We start from the raw sequence: 23,716 nt of genomic DNA on the forward strand, positions 1-23,716 counted from the left end.
GGCCGCTTTTCATAATAAAAGTCTCATTGAAACACGCATGAATAAAAGCTATTTAGGTGAAATGAAAATACTTCGACGAGATGTTTACAAGCTGGATTAGTTTATTAAGAAATGGTTGACATATGAAAAAAATATATTTTATTCAGCTCCGTCATCAGATTATTTATGATATATAAAATAAAATTCTGTTATTTAAATGAAACGCTATTTTTACATAAGGTATAGGCGAATTACCAGTATGTAAACATTCAGGATGCGCGTGCATCGAGGTTGCAGAAAAAACTGGGAGCGCTAGAATTTACAGCGAGGAAATGACATCCAATACCGTACAGTTTGTTGTTGTATTATAGATTAGTTATATTGATTACAGATTACATATACTATTTACATAATGCTTTCAGCATATTATAACAGCTTGTCACTCAGTGATAAGCACAGTTATTCAGCAAAGTTAACATTAAAGTGAGCGGCGTTCATCTGAGAAGTCCATTTGCATTAGCACCCTCACAATGGATATTGGATAAGACGAAATGGCCAAGCATACAGCCCGAAATATACAGTTATCTCATTGAAAGTCCAAGTGATTTTACAAGAGAGAAGTTAAAGGCCTACAAGTAATTGGATGCCTACAGTTGTGTTCTGTGTGGTCTTGTGCAAGAAATAATGTTCCATGGTTACCAGATTCAATTCAATTCAATTCAATTCAGCTTTATTTGTATAGCGCTTTTACAATGTAGATTGTGTCAAAGCAGCTTCACATAAATGGTCATAGTAATTGGAACAGTGTGGTTCAGGTTTTAGTGTTTAAGTTCAGTTCAGTTTAGCTCTGTTCAGTGTGATTTAATCATTACTGAGAGTTCAAACACTGAAGAGCAAATTCATCGATGCGTAGCTCTACCAATCCTGAACCATGCGAGGCAGTGGCGACAGCGGAGAGGGAAAAAAAAACTTCACCTGATGGGAGTGAAGAAAAAAAACCTTGAGAGAACCAGACTCAGTTGGGCACGACCATTTTAATTTCTCCGCTGGCCAAAAGTCTTGTGCAGAACTTCATTCACCGTGGTTTAGGCTGGAAGATGGCCTCAATGAAGACTCGTCTGTCCCTGGAGCGTCGCTGGAATCAGACTCATGTTCTCCACTCCCCACGACCATCAGCGCAGCAGCAGCTCAGGATATGGCCTGGTCCTGGATATGGAATCCTTGGGATCATCACGTCGCTGGTCTTGGATCCAATCAGTGACTCCGCCTAATCTGAGGACCTCGGGATGAGTATCCCCAGGTGAAAATAGAGAATAAAGAGAATAATTAGCGTAGCTGCTGTTCATAGTGTATATAAGCAAGATGTAGAAGCCAGTGTGGAACCTGCTAGGTGATGCACTGAGTGTATGCTTTACTAAACAGATAGGTCTTTAATCTAGTTTTGAATCTAGATTCAAAACTTTGTAGTGCTAAAAACCGAGGTTCTGCCTAGCCAAAGACAAGGAAAGAAGATGGTACTGTACAAGGCCTGCGTAATCATCAACAAGCGAAACAACTGCATTCTGACAGCTAACTGCACCTATACGACAGGGTATGTGAACTTGCATGTTTACATTTCATTCTAAGCATTCAGTGTCCGCAGTTTAATGAACCATATTTAACTGCTTTTGCTGAAATCATTGCTGCAATAAAAAATGAGTAATGTGCATGATTCAGCATAGTGTGAACTTCTGATATAAAATGACCACTGCAGAGTTGAGCATTTTTAATTAGGTCCTTACTCCATTCAGCTCTTCTGATGGCTGTAAGTCAAAGACGTCTGCAGTTTGCTATTGCAAACGATATGCGCGGTTAAACCCGTGTGACGTAGGTTCGTAATTCTCCTATCGTTTTAACTACACGTTGTCACATGAACAAGTAATCAGTAACTACAACCAAAGGCTATAAAGGGACTTTAAGCGACGTGTAACGTAATCTCTAAAGAACCAACTCATAAGAGTCACTCATTCAGATTGTTCTGGTCTCAAAGTATTCCTATGATTCATCAAGAAGAACCGGTTAATAAAGATAATTCTATCGATAATCTGACTTGGTTGGTGATTTATACGCTTATGATTCCCATCATAGAATTGACTCGTAAAATTTACAAGTCATTTGGGATTCAAACTACACTGCTCTCTTCGGGGACCAGTTCACCTCAGGTAATTCGCTCTGTAAACCGATCACTTATATGTCATGTGTGTCATTTATGATTCACTGTAAATAAAGGATATATTTGGTTCAAGATACTAACTCACAATTTATGTAATTTTTTATTAATCATTTTAAAAATAGGTGTCTAAGAGTTCGGAAACTGGACTAACATTTGTTTGCAACAATGCTTCATGTTATTCACTATAAAGAGTCGACTCATCTGATTCAGGAATAGTCAAATGTCAAAAGAGTAACCGTCTTGTCCAATAGATCATTTTAATAACTACTATGGAAAATAGCCTGTAACTACTTAGTTCAAAAGCATTCATATTTCTCCCATACCCTACCTTGCTTAGCATGTCTAGTATTTAGTATTTTCATTTATAACACTTCATTTTTTGCATCTCGTTTAAATACACGATGAACAGCAGCTCGCTAATTATTTTCTTTATTCTCTATTTTCACCTGTTGATACTCATCCTGAGGTCCCCAGAGATTATGCAGCGCCATTGATGCGATCCAAGATCTTTGAAAAAAATGATGCCAAGGCATCGATAATCCTGGACCAGGCCGTATCTAGAGCTGATGCTGTAGTGGTCATGGAGGAGTGGAGTGCATGAGATGGAACCCTGAAAGACCACAGTGCCAGACGTGACCTGCTCACACCTGCAGTTCTCCACGATGGACATCCAGCTTCTCCAGCACCTAGGCTGCAGCTCCACGCATGATGTTTGGCCAGAACATAAATGTTCGTGCCTAACAGAGCCTGGTTTCTCTCAGGTTTGTTTTCCCCTTCACTTTGTCAATTGGTGAAATTTTTTTCCTCGCCACTGTGAAATTTAAACCAGGCTGAACTCAACTAAACTAAACTTCAACTCTGAAATCTGGACTTTACTAGCTGCTTTGACACAATCTACATTGTAAAAGCGCTATAGAAATAAACATGAATTGAATGTCTAAATATCCCTCATACACCATCATTTTAATTCAATTATCTCATAAAAACACATTGCTTTGAGAGATATTTATTTCCCATAACAAAATGGTCCGCTCAACATGTTTGCATTTTTACAAAATACCATCATTTCATGATATATTATCAATTTGCATCTAAAAAGACAATATACAACATCTGCATTTGAATTCGCAGCGATTAATAGTGGCTGTACACAGATACAATTTACAGACTATATACCAGCATAGTCTATACCAAACACTAATTTCATCAACATGGTAACAATCACAATCACTCCAGACTCTCCAAACACAACAAATACTTACTCAAATCATAATAATCAGCGCCGGATATAGTTTATCAGAGCACAATAGTGATGCTAATAGTACTGAGTTGAAATGTAAAACAGAATATGATGTTTTAACAGATATTGTTCGTTTGTTTTGACGTAGTGCTTCGTTAAGTGCCTGTTCACTCCAAGTACAATAACAATAATTCACTTTCCTTCAGCTTAGTCTCTTATTTATTAAGGGTCGGCACCGTGGAATGAACCGCCAACTAATCCATCAGATGTTTTATGCAGTGGAGGCCCTTCCAGCTTCAACCCAGTACTGGGAAACACCCATACACTCTCACATTCACACTCATGCACAACAGCCAATTTAGTTTATTCAATTCATCTATAGCGCATGTCTTTGGACTGTGAGGGAAACCGGAGCACCCAGAGGAAACCCATGTGATTAGGTGGAGAACATGCAAACTTCACACGGAAACAACAACTGGTCCAGCCGAGACTCGAAACTGTGAACTTTTTGCTTTGAGGCGACAGTGCTTACCACTGAGCCACCGTAACGCCTAGTAACATTAATGATATGCACTACCTGACAAAAGTCTTGTCGTGGATCCCAGTTGTAAAAGCAACATCCCAATCATCTCAAATACGGCAGAAGACCTATTGGAACCCGCATGGACCCAAGATTCTCAGAGAAATTAGTCAAGTTTGGTGAAGGAAAAATCATGGTTTGGGGTTACATTCAGTATGAGAGAGATCTGCAGAGTGGATGGCAACATCAACAGCCTGAGGTATCAGACATTTGTGCTGCCCATTACATTACAAACCACAGGAGAGGGCAAATTCCTAAGCAGGATAGCGCTCCTTCTCATACTTCAGTCTCCACATCAAAGTTTCTGAAAGCAAAGAAGGTTAAGGTGCTCAAGAAATGGCCAGCCCAGTCACCAGAACTGAACATTATTGAGCATGTCTGGGGTAAGATGAAGGAGGAGGCATTGAAGATGATTCCAAAGAGTCTTGATGAACTCTGTGAGTCCTGCAAGAACACTTTCTTTGCCATTCCAAGTAGGGTACTTGGATAGGCGACAAGACTTTTGTCAGGTAGTGTAGTTTAAGAAAAACACTGTCAATTTAATTGAATAGAAGAGACCACATAACAACTATAACAAAAACAAAACAGAAGAATGTTATTTGTGCACTTTCAGAAAAATTTCATCCAGAATGAAATAAGCCAATCATAAGAATCCATCCAGATAAACGTTCGCATAACATAAACAGAATATTTTTGTGCATTATTGTGGATGGTAATAAAGTAATCTTTATACTGTTTCTTTATAGTTATTGTTCTTGGTGTGCATGTGCTTTTACTGTCTAACTAAAGCAGAAGACAAATAAAGAAAATAGACCAAACACTGCAGGGTTAAGTCCAGCTCACCCTCATAAAGCTATAAAAATATCATTAAAATACACAAAACATGACCACAATTTGCTGAATAAAGTCCATCACTCATTTGAAAACAGCCAGTCAAAGTGTCTTCTGCTCCAGCTGGATTGGTGTCCAAAAATTGGTGTCGATGGCTCGTTCACACTCTAGATGAAAAACAAAAAAGGACAAATAGATTTCATTTATGTAAACTTCTCTTATGTGAAAGACGAGACGTTTTATTATGTATAAATGTATGTATCATAGTATATTAAATTCAAGCGTCTGCCTTCATTTTATTTTATTCATTCATTCATTTTCTTTTCGGCTTAGTCCCTTTATTACTCAGGAGTCGCCACAGCGGAATTAACCACCAACTTATCCAGCATATGTTTTACACAGCGGTTGCCCTTCCAGTTGCAACCCATCACTGGGAAAAATACCATTCACTTTTGCATTCCCACTCATACACTATGGCCAATTTAGCTTATTCAATTAAACTATAGCACATGTCTGTGGACTGTGGGGGAAACCGGAGCACCCGGAGGAAACCCACTTTCACCTCATTTTATTTTATTTGATGTTGAAATATCTGTGTAATAACAATAAATATAAATGAATAACGGATAAATGATTGGCAACCCCTTCTTTAAATCATGCTAAAAAGAACAAACTTTATTAAATACTTTTGTTAGTCATTGAAAAAAAAAAAGTACAGGACACATTTTATTAAATGGGAAACAATGAAAAAAAATTGAATATTAATTATTAAACAGATTACAAGTAAAATGAAAAAAAAATATAGAAATATTTTACATATATCTGATAATAAGTAAATATCTATAAATGTATTTTAATAATATAAATACAAATAATAAAATGTGGGAGAAACTGAAGCACCCGGAGAAAACCCACACAAAGGGAGGGAGAACATGCAAACTTCACACAGAAACGCCAACTGAGCCGAGGTTCGAACCAGCGACCTTCTTGCTGTGAAGCGTCAGCACTACCTACTGCGCCACTGCCCCACCTAGTTCAGCCTTATAATGTTAAAATGTGAGCAAAATCACCTGTTTTGTCATCACTTTAGACATTACGCTAGAGAATCATTTAAATACTTCCTCTAAAGTGATGTTGGTGAAGTAACAACGATTTCTGCTGTTCTGACAGCTGTAGATGTGAATGAAAGGCGGAAGAAAGTAGTTCCTTGTACAAAAGGTTTTTAGACTCTGTGTGCGTGAGTTTCTTTTATATACACGATTGTGCCATCAAACTGTTGTATAAATGTAATATCACACGAGTAGCAGTGCGATATGGCTGTATATCATCACTGGTGGGACACTAAGGCACTTGGCCTGTGGTTTTGAGCCAATACATGCCGCCAACCAGTGTCGATATACAGACGTATTGCACTGCTACTCGAGTGATATTGCTCACGTCATTATAAAACATGTTAATATTTGTTAAATTTTAGTATTTTTTTCTAGTTTACAAATGGGTAAAATCTTGATGTTTAAAAGAAAGTGGCAAAATATAAAAGGAAAATGTATTAATTACACTTTTTTTTTTGCAGCTTCACTGTGATCATTAAATAGAGTCTTTTATTATGCTATCAAATGATCCTTGTTCTAAAAATAGCAGATAGAAATAGATAGATTAAATATTAAATACATTTTTGCTTATAAGAATGTTTTACTGAATTATATTTTAGCATTTCGTCTTCATGGTAAATGAAATATTTGATAGTCATTATCTTTTGCAAAGAAAAAAATTAAACAGCCTAATATATGGGGAAAAAAATTAAATAAATAAAATATAAAATGAAAAAAATATATATATTTTACATACAATATATCTGATAATACGTAAATAATTAATTAAACAAACAAATAAATAATTTAAATAATATAAATATAAATAATTGGTAACTACAATAAGGTTGTATTAGTTGATTTTTCTTTATTCATTTTCTTTTTGGCTTGGTCCCTTTATTAATCTGTGGTCGCCACAGTGGAATGAACCGCCAACTTATCCGACATGTGTTTTACGCAGCGGATGCCCTTTTAGCTGCAACCTATCACTGGGTAACATCTATACACTCTCATATGCACACACATACACTACGGACAGCTTCACCTATACAGCATGTCTTTGGACTGTGGGGGAATCCCAGAGGAAACCCATGCAAGCACAGGGAGAACATGCAAACTCCACACAGAAATGCCAACTGTCCCAGCCGAGGCTCGAACCAGCGACATTCTTGCTGTGAGGTGATCGTTCTACTCACTGTTCCACTGTGATGCCCTTAGTTAATGAATTTACTGACATAAACAAACAATGAACAATACATTTATTACAGCGTTTGTTCATGTTACTTAACATTAGTTAATGAAAATCAAGTTGTTTGTTGTTAGTTCATGTTAACTCTCGGTGCATTAACTAATGTTAACACGCATGAATTTGGATTTTAATAATGAATTAGTACATTTTGAACATATAAAAATGATACTTAAATAATATTTGATCTAGCAGACCTGAAGGAGTGACGGAAGTGAACACTTCTCCGCTTCAGCTTCTCCGGATTGTGGGATGCCATGTGGGAAAACTCTCGGAAAATATCCAGGTATGTGGTGTCACCTGAAATGGTAGCAAACACTGTAAATGTGACGATACAGAACTCCTAGCGTGCAGCTGTCAATAAAAATGGAGGAATTTACTTAGACTTGAAATGGATGGTAAAAACTTTTAAGTTTGTGTGAACCGGAAGTTGCTGAGACTTTTATTTTAGTATGCTGATGTTCTTCCAGCTGAAACTGAATATTGAGTAGGGGGCGGGGCTTTCTTTTTTGCACATCATTCCCTCATAGCAGACTAATGGTAAGAGGGGCGTGGCTAAGAATATTGTGGCTGAAGTGTCAAAGTGTCATCATCAGAGTAGATCCACCACTCCAAATGTGGAAGCAAATGGTCAGATTTGATTGAAGATTACCAGTGGTGTTAAAAAATCATTCTCAAGTAAAAGTACCATTACTTGCCTAAACATGCAGTGTAAATAGAGTAAAACTATCTGTTGTAAATATTATTCAAAGTATAAGTAAAAAGTAGTCCTTTCAAAAGTACTCAAGAGTAGTGAGTATTACGCTGTAAAAGGCTGATGCATTTACATGTCATTTGTGGATGTGTGTAAACGTAACATTCTGTAGTGCATTTAGTCATTGCCCAGCAGGCACACAATGTCATAATACTATAAGAATATTAGGTTAGATTAAGGTTGTGATGTCAGGTGACTAATATTTAGTGTCTATCCGCCCTCTAAGAACAAAGTATTTATGATGTTCAATTACAATGTTAATATTTGGTTGATTTTAGGTTGTGTTAGAAAGTGACCAAAATCTATTGTTGAGCCAACGTCACATTAACATTAAATATTGACATTTATTCATCAGGTTTGGCAACCAAAATCCAACATCTGATGGACGTCAAAGTTGTAACGTTCACACAACACCAAGCTGTAACATATTAGACGTTGATATTTGGTTGATTTTAGGTTGGATGTTGGACATTGAAGTCAGCCTGACGTTGAATTATGATGTCAACCTGATTTTCATTTCCAAACAAAATGCAACGTCCCTGCAACTTTGAGGTACAATGTCAATCTGACGTCATGTGGACGTCTTGTGACTGCTGTGTGTTTAGGGCCATTTCGGTCATCATACAGTAAACGTCCGTCATCTTCTCATCAGAAGGGCCAGACGAAATCTGCGGACATTTTTTGCTATTTCTGTGCAGAATTTTGTAAAAAAATCTGCAGATTTATGCGGAATGATTTTGGGAGTATCGTAACTAAAACGTAATATATGAAATAAAAAGTATTACCTTTTTAACTTGTATTTAATGTTTACAATGCAAATCCATCTAAATCCACTTTATTTGGTAAAAAATTAAGTCTCTCGTAAAATATGTCTACTAAAAGACATTGCATTACTTTACACACTGCATTGTGAAAAAATCAAATGAACACTTTAATAATAGTCAATAATATTACTGAAATCTATATTAAAACTGAAAATAAATTAACAAACATTTACACAAGTAAATAAACAGAATACATGATGGGCGAAAATTCTGCACAAATCTACGGCATTCTGCGCACGCAGATTCCGTGTGGGCATACAGTCTCTGGGTCAATGCCTGTAAAGATTTTAGACATCTTCTTGAACACTTTTAATGCTTCCAAACAGTTTGCTGCAGTCATAAAATCTTGAGGTGGCTCATTATGATGCGATTTACCTTCTATGTGTGATTTGATTGGACAGGAATCACAGAACTGATTTTTCTAATTCCCATAGACAAGAAAAAATTAAGTTGTGACTGCAGGTTGAAGAAGGTAGTGGAGTAAAAGTACAGATACAGCACTGAAAATGTACTCAAGTGAAAGTAAAAGTACACATCTTTAAAATTAAGTAAATTAATATACAATTTCTGAGAAAAACGACTGAATTACCAGCTTGATCTCACAAGAAAAAAAGTATTTTACGTTTTGCCAGTTTAGTGGCTAATTCGTACGAATTCATACAACTTCAGTCGTTGTACGATTTTAAAAAGGAGGCGTGGCACCTAACCCCACCCCTAAACCCAACCGTCATTGGGGGATGAGCAAATCGTACTAAATTGTACAAATTAGATCGTACAAATTCATACGAATTAGCCACTAAATCAAAAAGTTACGAATTGCGTGAGATTGTGTTGGAATTACAGTAATTTGAGTATTTGTAATTAGTTACTTTAAACCACTGAAGATTACCAAAACACTGTTTTGTTTTTTGTCAGTGGATTACGTTAGAATAACATTATGCGCTGGCAAAATAAACATTGTAAACTTTGATTTCACAAGAACCCCAAAACATTGGTTTTGTATTCAGTGGAGGTTTCAATTCAGTGTCTGATGCACTTTAGTGATTGAGGGCGTACTCACACTATGCTATCCGAACCGTGCCCAGGCCCAGGCCCGTTTCCCGGATCGTTTGAGAAGTGTGAGTGCTCTGAATCGCGCTCGGGTGCGATTCACTTGGCCGGCCCTGGCCCGGTTGGAGAAGGTGTGCCAGAGCGCGGTTCACAAGGGCTCAGGTGCGGTTTGTTTGTAATGTGAGTGCAAAGCGGGCCTGAGCCCGAAACTGAAAGCGAGACATCACTTTTAAGGGACTGTTTGATTTGGATTTATTAATCATTCTTACTGTTCAATGAACGCAAACTGTCATAGATTATTAAAGACTCAATCGCCTCACTGCACAACAGCTGCGCCTTCAGAAAACCTCCTCATACCTGCAGCACGAGGACTTTATGATTGTGTACGAGCGTCAAAAGTGGCGGATCTGTTCAACGAAATATTTAACTGCGTGACCACATCCCAAACGACTAAAACAATATAACTAAAGAAATCTACTGTGATGAGTGAGAGCAATTCTGAACTGCGCATCATCTATGACGTAAGCGTGAACTGAATGTAATGTGAGTGCGGGCCGTCGGGGGAGACGGGAGGGGGGACAAGTGTGCCTAGGCCCGGTTCAAGGCAACAGTACATAGTGTGAGTACGCCCTGAGTTAAAGCAGTGGTGTCAAATTCAGTTCCTGGGGGGCTGAAGCCCTGCACAGTTTAGTTCCATCCATGCTTCAGCATATTTATCTGTAGGTTTCAAACAAACCTGAAGGATTGAATTAGTTTGATCAGGTGTGTTATTTGAGTTGGAACTAAACTGTGCAGAGCTGCGGTCCTCCAGGAACTGAGTTTGACACCTGTGAGTTAAGGGGACAGAAACATGGCTCATGGAATTGAAGCAGATCTTTGTGCCTTTCAGGGTATTTCTACTGTCTGGTAACCATGACAACAGTTGGAACTTCGCAGGGGACAAAAGGGGTTGCTCTGAACGCTCTGCCAAACTGTGCGAGTTTCTCATGCCTGATTTACAATGAAGAGACTGTCCCGTCAGCCCGCAGGCACTCATGCAGAAGAGCCGTTTAAAGAGATATTCACTTTTACATGGAGATGTGTTTTGTGAAACAGCTGTACTTCTTTTGTCAACACTGTACATATATACATACAGTTGAAGTCAGAATTATTGGCCCCCCTGAATTATTAGTCCCCTGTTTGTTTATTTTTTTCCCAATTTCTGTTAAACAGAGAGGAGATGTTTATAATACATTTCTAAACATAATAGTTTTAATAACTCATTTCTAATGACTGATTTATTTTATCTTTGCCATGACGACAGTAAATAATATTTGATGATATTTTTCAAGACACTTCTATACAGCTTAAAAAGACATTTAAAGGCTTAACTAGATTAATTAGGTTAACTAGGCAGGTTAGGGTAATTAGGCAAGTTACTGTATAATGATGTTTTGTTCTGTAGACTATTGAAAAAATATAGCTTAAAGGGGCTAATAATATTGTCCTTAAAATGTCTTAAAATGTTTTTTTTTATTATTAAAAGCTCATTTTATTCTAGTCGAAATAAAACAAATAAGACTTTCTCCAGAAGAAATAATATTTTCAGACATACTGTGAAAAATTTCTTGCTCTGTTAAACATAATTTGGGAAATATTTAAAAAAGAAAAAAAAAATCAAAGGGGGGCATATATATATATATATATATATATATATATATATATATATATATATATATATATATATATATATATATATATATATATATATATATATATATATATATATGTGAGTGTGTGTGTGTATCTATGTATGTATGCATGTATGCATGTATGTATATATATATATATATATATATATATATATATATATATATATGTATGTATGTATGTATGTGTGTGTGTGTATATATATATATATATATATATATATATATATATATATATATATATATATATATATATATATAAAAACATACATACATACATACAGCCTTGCTTTTGTAAAGTAGATTTTTTTTCTCTGATAAACAAGCTAATGTATTTTCTTTAGTATTCAACTTTAGTACTAACCTACGATAATTCTTTAAAAGGTGGATCTGAGTAAAAAGGTTATTTAGGTGGAATTTGAGTAAAAATAAATCTTTGAACAAACAAACAAATGCTTTAAAATAAAATATAATAATATAAATAGATGGGCAGCACGGTGGCTCAGTGGTTAGCACTGTTGCCTTACAGCAAGAAGGTCACTGGTTCGAGCCTCGGCTGGGTCAGTTGGCATTTCTTTGTGGAGTTGTTCTCCCCATGTTGTCAAATGTCAAAAGACATGCAGTACAGGTGAATTGGGTACGCTAAATTGTCTGTTGTGCATGGGTGTGAATGAGTGTGTATGGGTGTTTCCCAGTGATGGATTGCAGCTGGAAGGGCATCCGCTGCGTAAAACATATGCTAGAAAAGTTGACAGTACATTCCGCTGTGGCGACCCCTGATGAATTAAGGAAAAGGAAATGAAAGAATGAATGAAAAAAATATTTTTTGTTGGGTTGGGATGAATGAATTTGAAAAACACAAAATATTAAATAAAAGAAAAGATAACAAATAATAATAATAATAATAATAAATTATTATTTTTGCAAAAATAAAAATTGCAAATGTAATACTATTTGGGAAGCTGAATGTAAAAATGCATTTTAAAATAAAATAAACAGTATTATTGTAAGTAATATTGTTGTTATTCTTATATTAAAAGTAAAAATTCAACCATTTGAGAGTTAGTAAGATTTTTTATTAATGAATGCTTTTAAAAAAAAACATGCATTTAATAAATTTGAACTAATAACTATTATAATTATTATTATTTTTATTATTATTATTAGATTTTATAATTTTTACATTTATGTGAAAAAATGGTAATCCAATACAATACATTAATTTTATTATATTTATAAGATATATTATTTATTATAAAATAATTATTCATTAATTTATTCATTTTCCTTCGACTTTCCTTTCTTTATTCATCAGGGGTTACTACAGTGGAATGAACTGCCAACTTATCCAGCATATGTTTTACACAGCAGATGCCCTTCCAGCCACAACTCAGTACAGGGGAACACTCATACACTCTCATATGCACACACATACACTACGGCCAATTTAGCTTGTTCAATTCACCTATAGCACATGTCTTTGGACTTGTGGGGGAAACCGGAGCACCTGGAGGATACCCAAGCCAACACTGGGAGAACATGCAAACTCCACACTGAAATGCCAACTGACCCAGCTGAGACTCGAACTAGCGACCTTCTTGCTGTGAGGCAAAAGTGCTCACCATTGTAAATATTTATAAATATTTATAATAATAATAATAATAATAATAATAATGGTAATGATTAGCAATTTTTTAAATCACAGAAGTAAAATAAACTGTAAATAAAATTGCAGTTATTTTAAATCAAAATAGTATTCAAAAGATTATTTGACAATAATCTAATACAGATGTATTCTGTATTTTTAAGTACAATCATCCATGGAGAAATAAAAAGATTAAAAACCCTGACTGGCCCTTAAACCTTGAAACAATACAGTATATTTAATACTACATCTCTGTCAGATGAATTGTTTCTTTTACCCGCATGTTCTGTGCTTTGATTCAGTCAAAGGAACACAATATTACAATGTTCATTTCAAATGAATATTACTATTAAATATAAGTTAAGATTGTCTAATATCCTGCACTAACATTCTAAAACAAAACAAAAAACAGCTTCAATTGTGCGTTAATTCAGACAATTGTATAACGGTGCACACTAACTAGAGCACTAAAGAGAAGACAAAGCTAGGAGAAAAGAAGAAGAAGAAGAAGAAGAGTCAAGCACAAGCAGTTCATTTATTATGATCAATCTTTTTCTTTTTTGTTCAGGAGAAAACAGACAAAAGGGCAGAAACGCAGAGCAGAAAGAAAAGCGGAAGTAATTTACAGAAGAATGTTCAGATATACAATATTCAGACATACTTTACAAATCGCAGCATGACAGAAACATAGAAACACAGAAACATGAAAGCGAGCAGAAAGAGAGCATCTACAAAGCATTATGTTGTGTGTTTATTGCAATAAAATGGCGATTTTGGTTGCAAAATGTCAGGAATTCGTCAAAATGATTTCTTATTCACAAAGCAAAATGTACATATTAAACAGAAAGTGCTGGGATTTCATTGGCCAGTGAGACAACGATTGTCACCCAATGATCTTTAACCTCGAAATGCCTTGCCTGCTCACAAATAACAAATAACACGTTAATAAATGAGTATTCTCTTAACAAGTGCTACGTTTTTGATTTGAAAAAGGATGATCACACTCACACACACATCAAAATAGCTGTGATCTTTGGTTAAGATCTTGAAGATTGTGATCTCATTTATACACAACAAATGACTGTTTGTTCAAACTACTTATTTAAAATGAGCTGAAACAACACATTTCTTGAGTTTTTTTGGAGGGCTACATAATTGTTTTACGTTCAATCAACTTACATTTGTCAAAACTAACAAGCTAACTTCATTCCTTCATGTTGTCACAACACAAAACGATTAGGTTAGCTTATGTTTGTTTTTACAAATTTAACTTGCACATAAAACAATGAAGTTGTCCCAAGAAACTCAAGAATATTGTTGATTATTTATTATTATTAATTATTAAGTAGCTTGAACAAGCAGCAAAAATCAATTGTTGATTGCGCTTACGATATCGTTTCATAACAAGACGTTGAGTTTAATCCAGCCTGATCCCACGAGGAAACGTAATTATTTTACGTTTTGTCAGTTTAGTGACTAATTCCTTCAAGTTCCATCGTATGAAGATGTTGGATTTTTAAAAGGAGGTGTGGCACCTAACCCCGCCCCTAAACCCAACCGTCATTGGAGGATGAGCAAATCTTACTAAACTGTTCAAATGAGATTGTATGAATTCATACGAATTTGCCACTAAATCAAAAAGTGACAAATTGCCGTGAGATTGTGTTGGTTTATCAGATGTTTTGTCGTCATATGATGCTGAGATTGTATTAAAGAGTTTCACAGATTTATAAAAAAGCAGAAAAAGCAAACAGATCAGAGCAACAGCTTTTATCATTGCACTGAAGATAACAGATAGTAATTAATAAAAGAAGAACTACTGCATTGTACATTAGCCTACAGTACAGTACAGTGCAAAAGTTTGAGGTCAGTATGTTTTTTTTTATTTTTTTTTAGAATTGATTATATTCAGAAAGCACAATAAAGTGATTCAAAATTACATCTGAAGAGTGCCGTCTGAAATTTCCATCGAAAATCAACATTTTTTCTCAGCCTCCTTTGTTTATGTTGAGATATTTTTCTTTAAAGGCCAGGAAAATAACTTATTCTTTGCCAATAAGGTGATATTACTAAACCTACACACAGGAGCCTGATGAAAATGCTCATTTTAGAGGAAAGTTTCAGACAGCATTTAGAGGTTTTTGCATCTAAACTCTTCATTTGTAATATTATAAAAGTTAAATTCTTTTTTTTTTTATTCTGACTTGAAAGATTTTAAAGCGGCACAAACACTGAAACTAATTACAACATTTTTATACTGATTTAGTTATAACATTAAAAATAATAATGATTAGATTTCTGCAATCTGAAGCACAAGAATAATGCTGACAATTCAGCTTTGCATCAGATAAATAATTTACATTTTAATAAACAGTTGAAGTCAGAATTAGCCCCATTGTTTTTATTTTACCTAATTTCTGTTTAACAGAGATAGAAAAAAATTCAACACATTTCTAAACATAATAGTTTAAATAACTCATTTCTAATAACTGATTTATTTTATCTTTAATGACAGTAAATAATATTTGACTAGATATTTTTCAAGGTGCTAGTATTCAGCTTAAAGTGACATTTAAAGGAATCATAATGTTTTCTGGAAAGTCCAACACATTTAAAGGCTTAACTAGGTTGATTAGATGAGTTAGGGTAATTAGGCAAATCTTTTTATAACAGTGGTTGTTCTGTAGACAATCGAAAAAAATATTGGTTGAGGGGGCTAATATTATTAGCCTTAAAATGGTTTAAAAATATTATGAACTGTTAATTATATAAAAATTATAAAACATTATATTAAAAATATTATAGATATTACTGTAAAAAAATCTTTGCTCTGTTAAACATCATTTGGGAAATATTTAAAAAAGAAAGAAAAATAAATCACTGGAGGGCAAATAATTATGACCACCTTTTCTTTTTAAAGTTAATGCAGCATTTTTGATTATTAGAGATTAAATAGAATCATACTGACCCCAAATCTGACCCGTAATGTACTGCAATGGAAAAATCAAAATTTATTGGTGTATAATCTGGAGTTTGGTTGCAAATTCCCAAATATATGAAGTTACAAAAATACAATCTGTTACCACAATACAAAATAAAACGAATAATACTCATCCAATCACTGCACCATTGCTCTGTGCGGAAGTCAGAAAAGGCATAAAAAATCCCATTTGAGGTATTTTCTAAACCGTCATTAAAAAAAAAGCAAACAAAAACAACAGTGAAGTTAAGAAAAAGTGCATAACAGTGGCATTTGAGTCAAGAAAAAACATTTTCAGTTAGTAGATAAGACATTTTATACACTAATAACGACGTAATAAGAATAATCACAGTTTTTTAATTATCCCACTCTCCCTCATGCGCTTTTAAGAACTTGAATAGTTCTTTAATACAAAAAAAATGCCACTAGAACACTGTTAGAATAGACAAACTGCTGCCTGCATACGGTATAATACTGTACTGAAGTGTAAAGTGATGTGAAAATGACCAGAGATGAACTGATGCTAACTCTGAAGGCTAGTTTCAGATATGCTAAGGGCTCGGTTTACTGTTTTTTGTTACTTAAAACACAATGAGTAGCACCATTGCTTGCTTGGCCAAACTACTTTGTATAAAGGCCTGTCAATCATGTGGCTAACTTTGAAATGTGGCTGTAAATCTGCAGTGTATAAAGTGGTCAAGTTAGTTTTGTGGCTTGGGGGGGCTTTCGCACCACCAAGTTCACCAGTTTTGCATGACGTCCCACTATTAGAGGAACACCCTTTTAGCCAAAACTCCGGATAATTGTTGCACAATATAGGGATGCTAACAATGAGGAAACACGTCTCAGATTAGACCATTAGCATCTTGCTAAAAATAGTTTCCTATTCCCTTAAGGTCTGCATGAACCGGAAGCTGCGACAGTTTTTTTTCGGATTGTAACAGTTCCTGGAGAAAGGGAATATTACATGAGAAAACAGTAGGCGTGGCTTGTTTTTCTACTGCGAGATGATTGGATGTAGTAAAATAGGCATTTTATACAGAAAGATCAGGGGCCTCATGTATCAACGCTGCGTACGCACAAAAACTTTGCGTACGCCAGGTTTCAAGCTCAGAATCGCTCACGTTTGGATTTACTAACAATGAACTGAACGTGGGAATGTGCGCAGGTTCACGGCAGCTTCATGGCTGGCGTACGCACATTTTTTGTGCGTGTCTGTTTTATTTCCATTGGCGACTCCTAGAGGCAGTTGTGTTAAATTCTTCTCTACAAAGTGTCTGATCCTTGCAATGGCAGCTGTGTGAGACGGGTTCATATAGTAGGTATGTAAGATTTCCATACCATACAGTTGACCAGCTAAACATTAAAGCACAATTTGCAGCAGTCGCCTGTTTTCCCAATGTAATCTGAGCCATCTACTGCACGCACATTGCTATAAAGACACTATCTGAAGATGAATTTGCATGCGTGAATCAGAAACATTTCCATTCAATAAATGTGCAAATAAAATATGATGCACAAACTTATTGATGATTCCTACTTGTCTTTCTCTTGATAAATAGTGGGCAAAATCTGATATGTAGCGGGGAAAAAAAGAAAGAATTCATTAGACGCTGGATTCGAGCCGAGTTTATGCTCGAACATGTCAGTACATGATCACATGCTTCTTATGAGGTGCGCCACTGAGACTGCGAATGATACTGCAACATTTTTCAGTTATAAACCACACTATTTCTTTTTTAAATGCACTCAGTGCGATGTTCAGACCCAACTGTGTTAACCGTATCAGCTAAACTCTCCCGCTCTATTTTTTTTCTTTTGTTGTTAATTCCGGAGAACAAACTTGCAAATAACACCGCTTTTCTCCGGTCTACCTCCGAAAGCAGCACCTCCAATTCACATTCTGTTCAAAGTTTCTCTTTTTGCTTGCTTTTGCCTTTGCTTTTTCGTTGGGTTTTGCCATTAGCATAGTCATTAGCATATTCATACGGGGGAGGAGGCAGGGAGGGGTTTTGTGCTCGTGCATCATGCGCTCAGTTTCACGTTCATTCAGATGTACAAAAGAATATGCGTGAGATTCGGCGTACGCAGTGTTTCATACATCTGAATTTTTTTCTGCGTACGCACATTTACAGCTTTGTGCGTACGCAATGTTTTAGTAAGATTTCCACGCAAGTCTTCGTACATGAGGCCCCAGGAGAAGGGTTTTGGGAGTGTAACATCTCTGACCTCTGTGGTTCCCCCTGATTGTCACCAGAGGTCGCAGTCACAGGACTACTAATCCAGTTTTACTACATTTCCCAGCATCCTTCTCGTCTGATTACCCTAGCACCTGAAAAGCCATTACAACCCTACCTTTAATTCCACTCATTGCAAAGTCTTGTTTTGCCCCGCATACGATTCTGAGCGATCACAATTCTGTAATCCTATGGCCTCTGCTCTGTTTAATGGGCCATTCCCTCAGCTGCCAGCCGCCTGTCTCGACCCATCGCCTGTTTACCGACTTCGAGTTTAAGTCTCTACTTAGTAATCCTTGTTTGTATCTGACCGTGCCTGTTCGATCATCCTCTTTTGATTTAATAAAGTTGCAATTGGTTCCACTCTCTGCTGACTTGTCTTTACAGGTAGAGTTATTGCAACCTAACAGACACCTCCTCCTCACCATTTCTGTTTGATTCTCAAAACTGACAGATGCTAATGGTCTAATCCGATTTAATAGTTTATGCTAAGCTAAGCTAAAAGTGTTTCCACCACACTCGAAGATCAGCTGAGAGGATTAAAAGCTGGTAAAATAGTTTCCCAGTGTTAATTTAACTCCATTAAAATAGACCCAGACCCCAAAAGGTGTTCCTGGAACTAAAATAACTCCCAGTTTCTGCACAAAAAAGTGCTTTCACCATTAGTTCTAGGAACTTTGGGAAAAGTTCCTTTAGTGCGAAAGCCCCTATACCATGCCTGTGTTTTCCATGGCATACATTCGCCTAATCAGAATACACTTACATCAATGGCAGTTCCTATTTTGCTGGGTGAGACCTTTAAAGGCCATCACTATAGACTATTTTAATGTGGTCATGTTATTGGCCCATGAACATTTCCTGCTAGTTATCAAACTATTTAATAACAGTAAAAAGAGGCAATTCAATCATAACTTCATGTTCAAAACTGCTACCATAACATCATTAACCAATATGTGGCTGTTTTTGGATTCTCAGAAGATATAGAAATGAAAAATGTACAACAGGAAATACGTTGGGACCATTGTTTTTGTTTACATCCCTAAAAAAGGAGTATAGCCAAAATCCTTCAATGTGTAGTTCTAGGAACTATCCAAAGGGTGTGAACGCCTCGCCCCTATGGTTAATATGTGAAATGTGGCCCTATGAGTTGGAATTCACTTGATTAACCAACTAAACCAGCTCGGAGCTGGTAATGACCGACCAGTTAAAGATGGTTTAGTTGGATTATCCAGCAAGTCTAGCCTGTCTTTGTAGATAAACAGTAAACACATGGTTGGTTGAGGTGGGAATGATGGGGAAAGCGCTACACTGGTGTCTTTAGTACTCTGCTATGTTGAGACAGATAAACTCCTGTATGCATTTCTTATACTGTTGTTCTGTGGGACTGCTGCTAGAATATTGACCTGGCTGGCCGAACGGGCCCTCCGACTCGCGCATCTCCTCATTCATCCGTGCCAGACGTAACCTGTCGAGACAGAAAAAGACACAGAACCATCAGACTTTGTACAATTTCATTCTTTTTTTTAGATTTAGATTTTTGATTGATTTCAAAAGTCTCACAATAAATTCACTTATTTGATCTAAAGCATAATTCAATTAAGTAAAGAATTCTGGTTATTTATTTCACAATGCAGTTAATACCTGAAAAAAGCTGAATTGTCTGTGAGATTCTTGAGAGATCATATTATAAATGTTGTATACATGGTTGTGCTGCTTGATTATTTTGAGGAAACTGAATCAAGATTTATTTGTAATGTAAATCTTTAACATTATTACTGTCCTTTCTGTCCCTTGTAATCAATTTAAAGCATCCTTGCTGAATAAAAGTATTAATCCACGTTGAAGTCAGAATTATTAGCCCCCCTGTATATATTTCCACAATTTCTGTTAAACGCAGAGAAGATTTTTTTCAGCACATTTCTGAACATAATAGTTTTAATAACTCATTTCTAATAACGGATTTATTTTATCTTTGCCATGATGACAGAACATAATATCTTACTAGATGTTTTTAAAGTTACAAGTATTCAGCATAGGATGAAATTTAGAGGCTTAACTAGGTTAATTAGGCAAGTTAGGGTAATAATTGTAATAATAATAATAGTTGTATAATGACAGTTCAGGCCTGTAGCCAGGGGGGTTCGGGTCGTTTGAAAGACCCACCCATCACTGACGAAGGTCAAGATTTTGTCCCATACATGAGCTCATTTGTCCTATTTTTGCTGCTATGCATTTTCATAAATAGTGAAAATAACCCATCGAAAAATGCTTTAAGATCAAGCAGAATCCTCTGTTGGCTGTCGCTTTGGTGTGACTTTAGCTAAAATATTTTGTGCAAGAAAACATACAATCTGACATAAGAGAAATCATCTTTCGCTACTGTATTGTTTTTAAATAGTGGAAACATTTTACAAGCAACTTTTATTCTAAATCTTGGACCTTCTTTTTGAAACAAAAAATTAGTAATAAAAAGGAGTGAAGCACCAAAAGCGGAACATATTAAAATTAATTAGGCTAGAAAAATTGTGAAGCTCTACATTATATTAATATTAATGCTATTATTGTGTTTAATTCTTTTTTATTTAAATGGACAAATTCTGACTGTGGAAAGAATATGCTGGACTGGTCATTATTTGCAGAATAAATAGCAATAGGCTAAAGTTTTTATTTTTCTCATGATAAATGATGTAATAAATTAGCATTTTAAAAATAAATATTCATTCATTCATTTTCTTGTCGGCTTAGTTCCTTTATTATTTATATATTATATATTTCTTTATTCTAAATCTTTAGGAGACATTTTTGGTACATTAAAAAAGTATGGTTATTATGATCAACCAATATTGTTACCAAAAGCTAATACAGCTGAAAATAGTGCTTAAAATGTCACTAAAATGCAGTGATTCATTTTCATAATTAAACTGAGGCGTATAACTGCAAGAAAGGTCCACTTTTGGAGGAAAAAGAACCACCCCTTTCACAAGGCTGGCTATGGGCCAGTAGTTTGTTCTGTAGACAATTGAAAAAAAAATATATAGCTTAAGGGGGCTAATAATATTGATGTTAAAATGGTTTTTTAAAAAAAAATATTCTAGATGAAAACATATTATAGGAAATACTGTGAAAAAAAAATAATTTCTCTGTTAAACTCAATCTGGGAAATATTAGAAAAAATAAAAATAAAGCTAATAATTTTAATTTCAATTGTACATATATGAATAAAAGTTTACACAAAACACACGGTGCAAAAATCCTAAGGTTTTTACGTACAAATGTTTAAACTTACAGAGTAACGATATCAGCGTTAGCCGCTTGAACCGCTATGCTCAGCGGGTCCTGTCCATCCTCATCCCCGTCGTTTTGAGTTGCTCCTCGTTTCAGAAACAAGCACACTTGCCTGGAAATAAAACAAATTGCTAATTTTATTATAAGTACTAATGCTAATAATTAGCTCCTATAACTGTTTACTCTACTAATTTACTAAAAAAAATTTTGCTGCCTGGTTAAGCTACTTATTTAAAATGAATTGAAACAACACAAATCTTCAAAGTTTGAAAAAATTCAAAGTTTTTTTTTGGGGACAACTTAATGAATGATCAATGATACACAGCAAAAAAAGTAAGCCTAGACACTATTTAGACTCAGAAACTGCCAGTTAATTTCACGAATAATTCTAAAGTAATATATGAAATTACAGATGAAATTTAGAAGCAAAACACACTCATGTTTATGAAAGCCTGAACTCACCCAGTGTGTCCTAAATAAGTGGCGTGATGCAGCGGGCCTCTTCCCCTGTGATCTCTCTGGTTCACATCAGCACTATTTTGCAGCAGAAACTCGCAGGCTATTAAAGAACCCTAGATGTAAAAAAAAAAAAAAATCCAGAGCAATAAGAATTTGCAACCTTAAACAGCAACACAGACGTCACTCTCAAGCAAAGTTTCTAGCACATTATGCTTAATGTCAAGCCCTGTACATACATATATATACATATACATACATACACTCACCGACCACTTTGTTAGATACACCTTATTAGCACCGGTTGGACCCCATTTTGACTTCAGAACTGGCTTAATCCTTTGTGGCATAGATTTAACAAGGTACTGGAAATATTACTCAGAGATATAGCTCCATATCGACTTGACAGCATCACGCAGTTGCTGCAGATTTGTCGGCTGCACATCCATGATGCCAATCTCCCGTTCCACCACATCCCAAAGGTGCTAAATTGGATTGAGATCTGGTGACTGTGTAGGCCATTTGAGTACTGTGAACTCATTGTCATGTTAAAGAAACCAGTCTGAGATGATTCATACTTTATGACATGGTGCGTTATCCTGCTGGAAGTAGCGAACTGTAGCTTCAGTTTCCTGCCTCTTTTCTTGTTCTGGTTCTACTCAGACCAGCCCATCTGGCACCAACAACCATGCAATGTTCAAATCACCTTTCTTACCCATTCTGTGCTCAGTTTGAACTGCAGCCGATCATCTTGACCATGTGTACATGTCTAAATGCAATGAGTTGCTGTCATGTGATTGGCTGATTAGGAATTGGCGTTAAAGAGCAGTTGGACAGGTGTACCTAATAAAGGGGCCAGTGAGTGTGCATATGTGTACACGACAATATTGTACAATTTCTGTAAATTCCATAATTTAATAGTTTAAATATTTTAATTTTAACATAGTAACATTTAATATGTTAAAGTTCTTTAAATGTGCTCATTCATATGTGATCATATTTCTCACTTTTATTTGTAACTTCAAAGCAAGTGTTTGAATAAATATTGACAAATATAAATAATAAATCAAAATATTTTCTCCAAAAATAGTATTTCTCCAAATAGAGTATTTCTAATTAGTGAATTGCATTGCGCTCTCTCACCCCAATCACAGCCTGAATGAGCGGGCTTTTCCCCTCGTCCTCTTCATTGACAGAGTTGACGTCGGCTCCGTGTGCCAGAGCTTCGGCCATAACAGGCAAATTGCGTGCCTGACAGGCCTTGTAGAGTAACGCTCCAGCATCCAGCTCTCTCGAGTCCTCAGGATCTGATGCTTCTGGCTCCAGTTCAGCCTCATTACTAGAGTCCTCAGACACCTCACACTCTAAACATCACAAAAACACACATGATCCATCTGCTATGGTAACACAGCATCAATCACACACACAGCGGTTCACACTCACCCTCCTCTGTGACGCTGTCCACCACAGACTCGAACACCAAGACGTCAGTGCTGCCGTCAGTGCTGCCTCCTAACCCACTGTCACTGCTCAGACCTGTAGGACCAACACAAGCCCAGCGCGGACACGTTACATTACACTCTAAAATCTAATAGCTTCCCTGACTCACATATATATT

The 23,716-nt window shown here is 35.8% G+C and overlaps 1 protein-coding gene and 1 long non-coding RNA gene across 7 annotated transcripts in view; one reads left to right on the plus strand and one right to left on the minus strand.

Annotated features, from left to right (window-relative positions):
- The first annotated feature begins 25 nt into the window (after positions 1 to 25).
- On the plus strand, positions 26 to 11,446 carry LOC141380539 (uncharacterized). Its single transcript, XR_015523865.1, has 3 exons — positions 26 to 2,952; positions 7,375 to 7,465; positions 10,697 to 11,446. It is a non-coding gene; the product is annotated as an uncharacterized LOC141380539 (long non-coding RNA).
- The window catches only part of acap3a (ArfGAP with coiled-coil, ankyrin repeat and PH domains 3a), a 167,613-nt gene continuing 147,078 nt past the window's right edge, over positions 3,182 to 23,716 (minus strand). For 3 of the 6 annotated variants that reach the window (XM_087307597.1, XM_087307596.1, XM_087307599.1), the window contains 7 exons: positions 23,542 to 23,634; positions 23,242 to 23,462; positions 22,105 to 22,214; positions 21,644 to 21,754; positions 19,761 to 19,822; positions 7,377 to 7,479; positions 3,182 to 5,009 (listed from right to left, as the gene is read on the minus strand). In XM_087307597.1, the coding sequence (XP_087163723.1) occupies positions 5,003 to 5,009; positions 7,377 to 7,479; positions 19,761 to 19,822; positions 21,644 to 21,754; positions 22,105 to 22,214; positions 23,242 to 23,462; positions 23,542 to 23,634 (707 nt within the window). In that variant the 3' untranslated portion in view covers positions 3,182 to 5,002. Of the gene's footprint in view, positions 5,010 to 7,376; positions 7,480 to 19,760; positions 19,823 to 21,643; positions 21,755 to 22,104; positions 22,215 to 23,241; positions 23,463 to 23,541; positions 23,642 to 23,716 lie in introns of all 6 variants that reach the window. The other 3 variants (XM_087307595.1, XM_087307600.1, XM_087307598.1) reach the window with 1 other exon arrangement.

This window comes from Danio rerio, chromosome 23, assembly GCF_052040795.2.
Source record: "Danio rerio strain M-AB ecotype USA chromosome 23, GRCz13ab, whole genome shotgun sequence".
NCBI classification, from domain to species: Eukaryota; Metazoa; Chordata; class Actinopteri; order Cypriniformes; family Danionidae; genus Danio; species Danio rerio.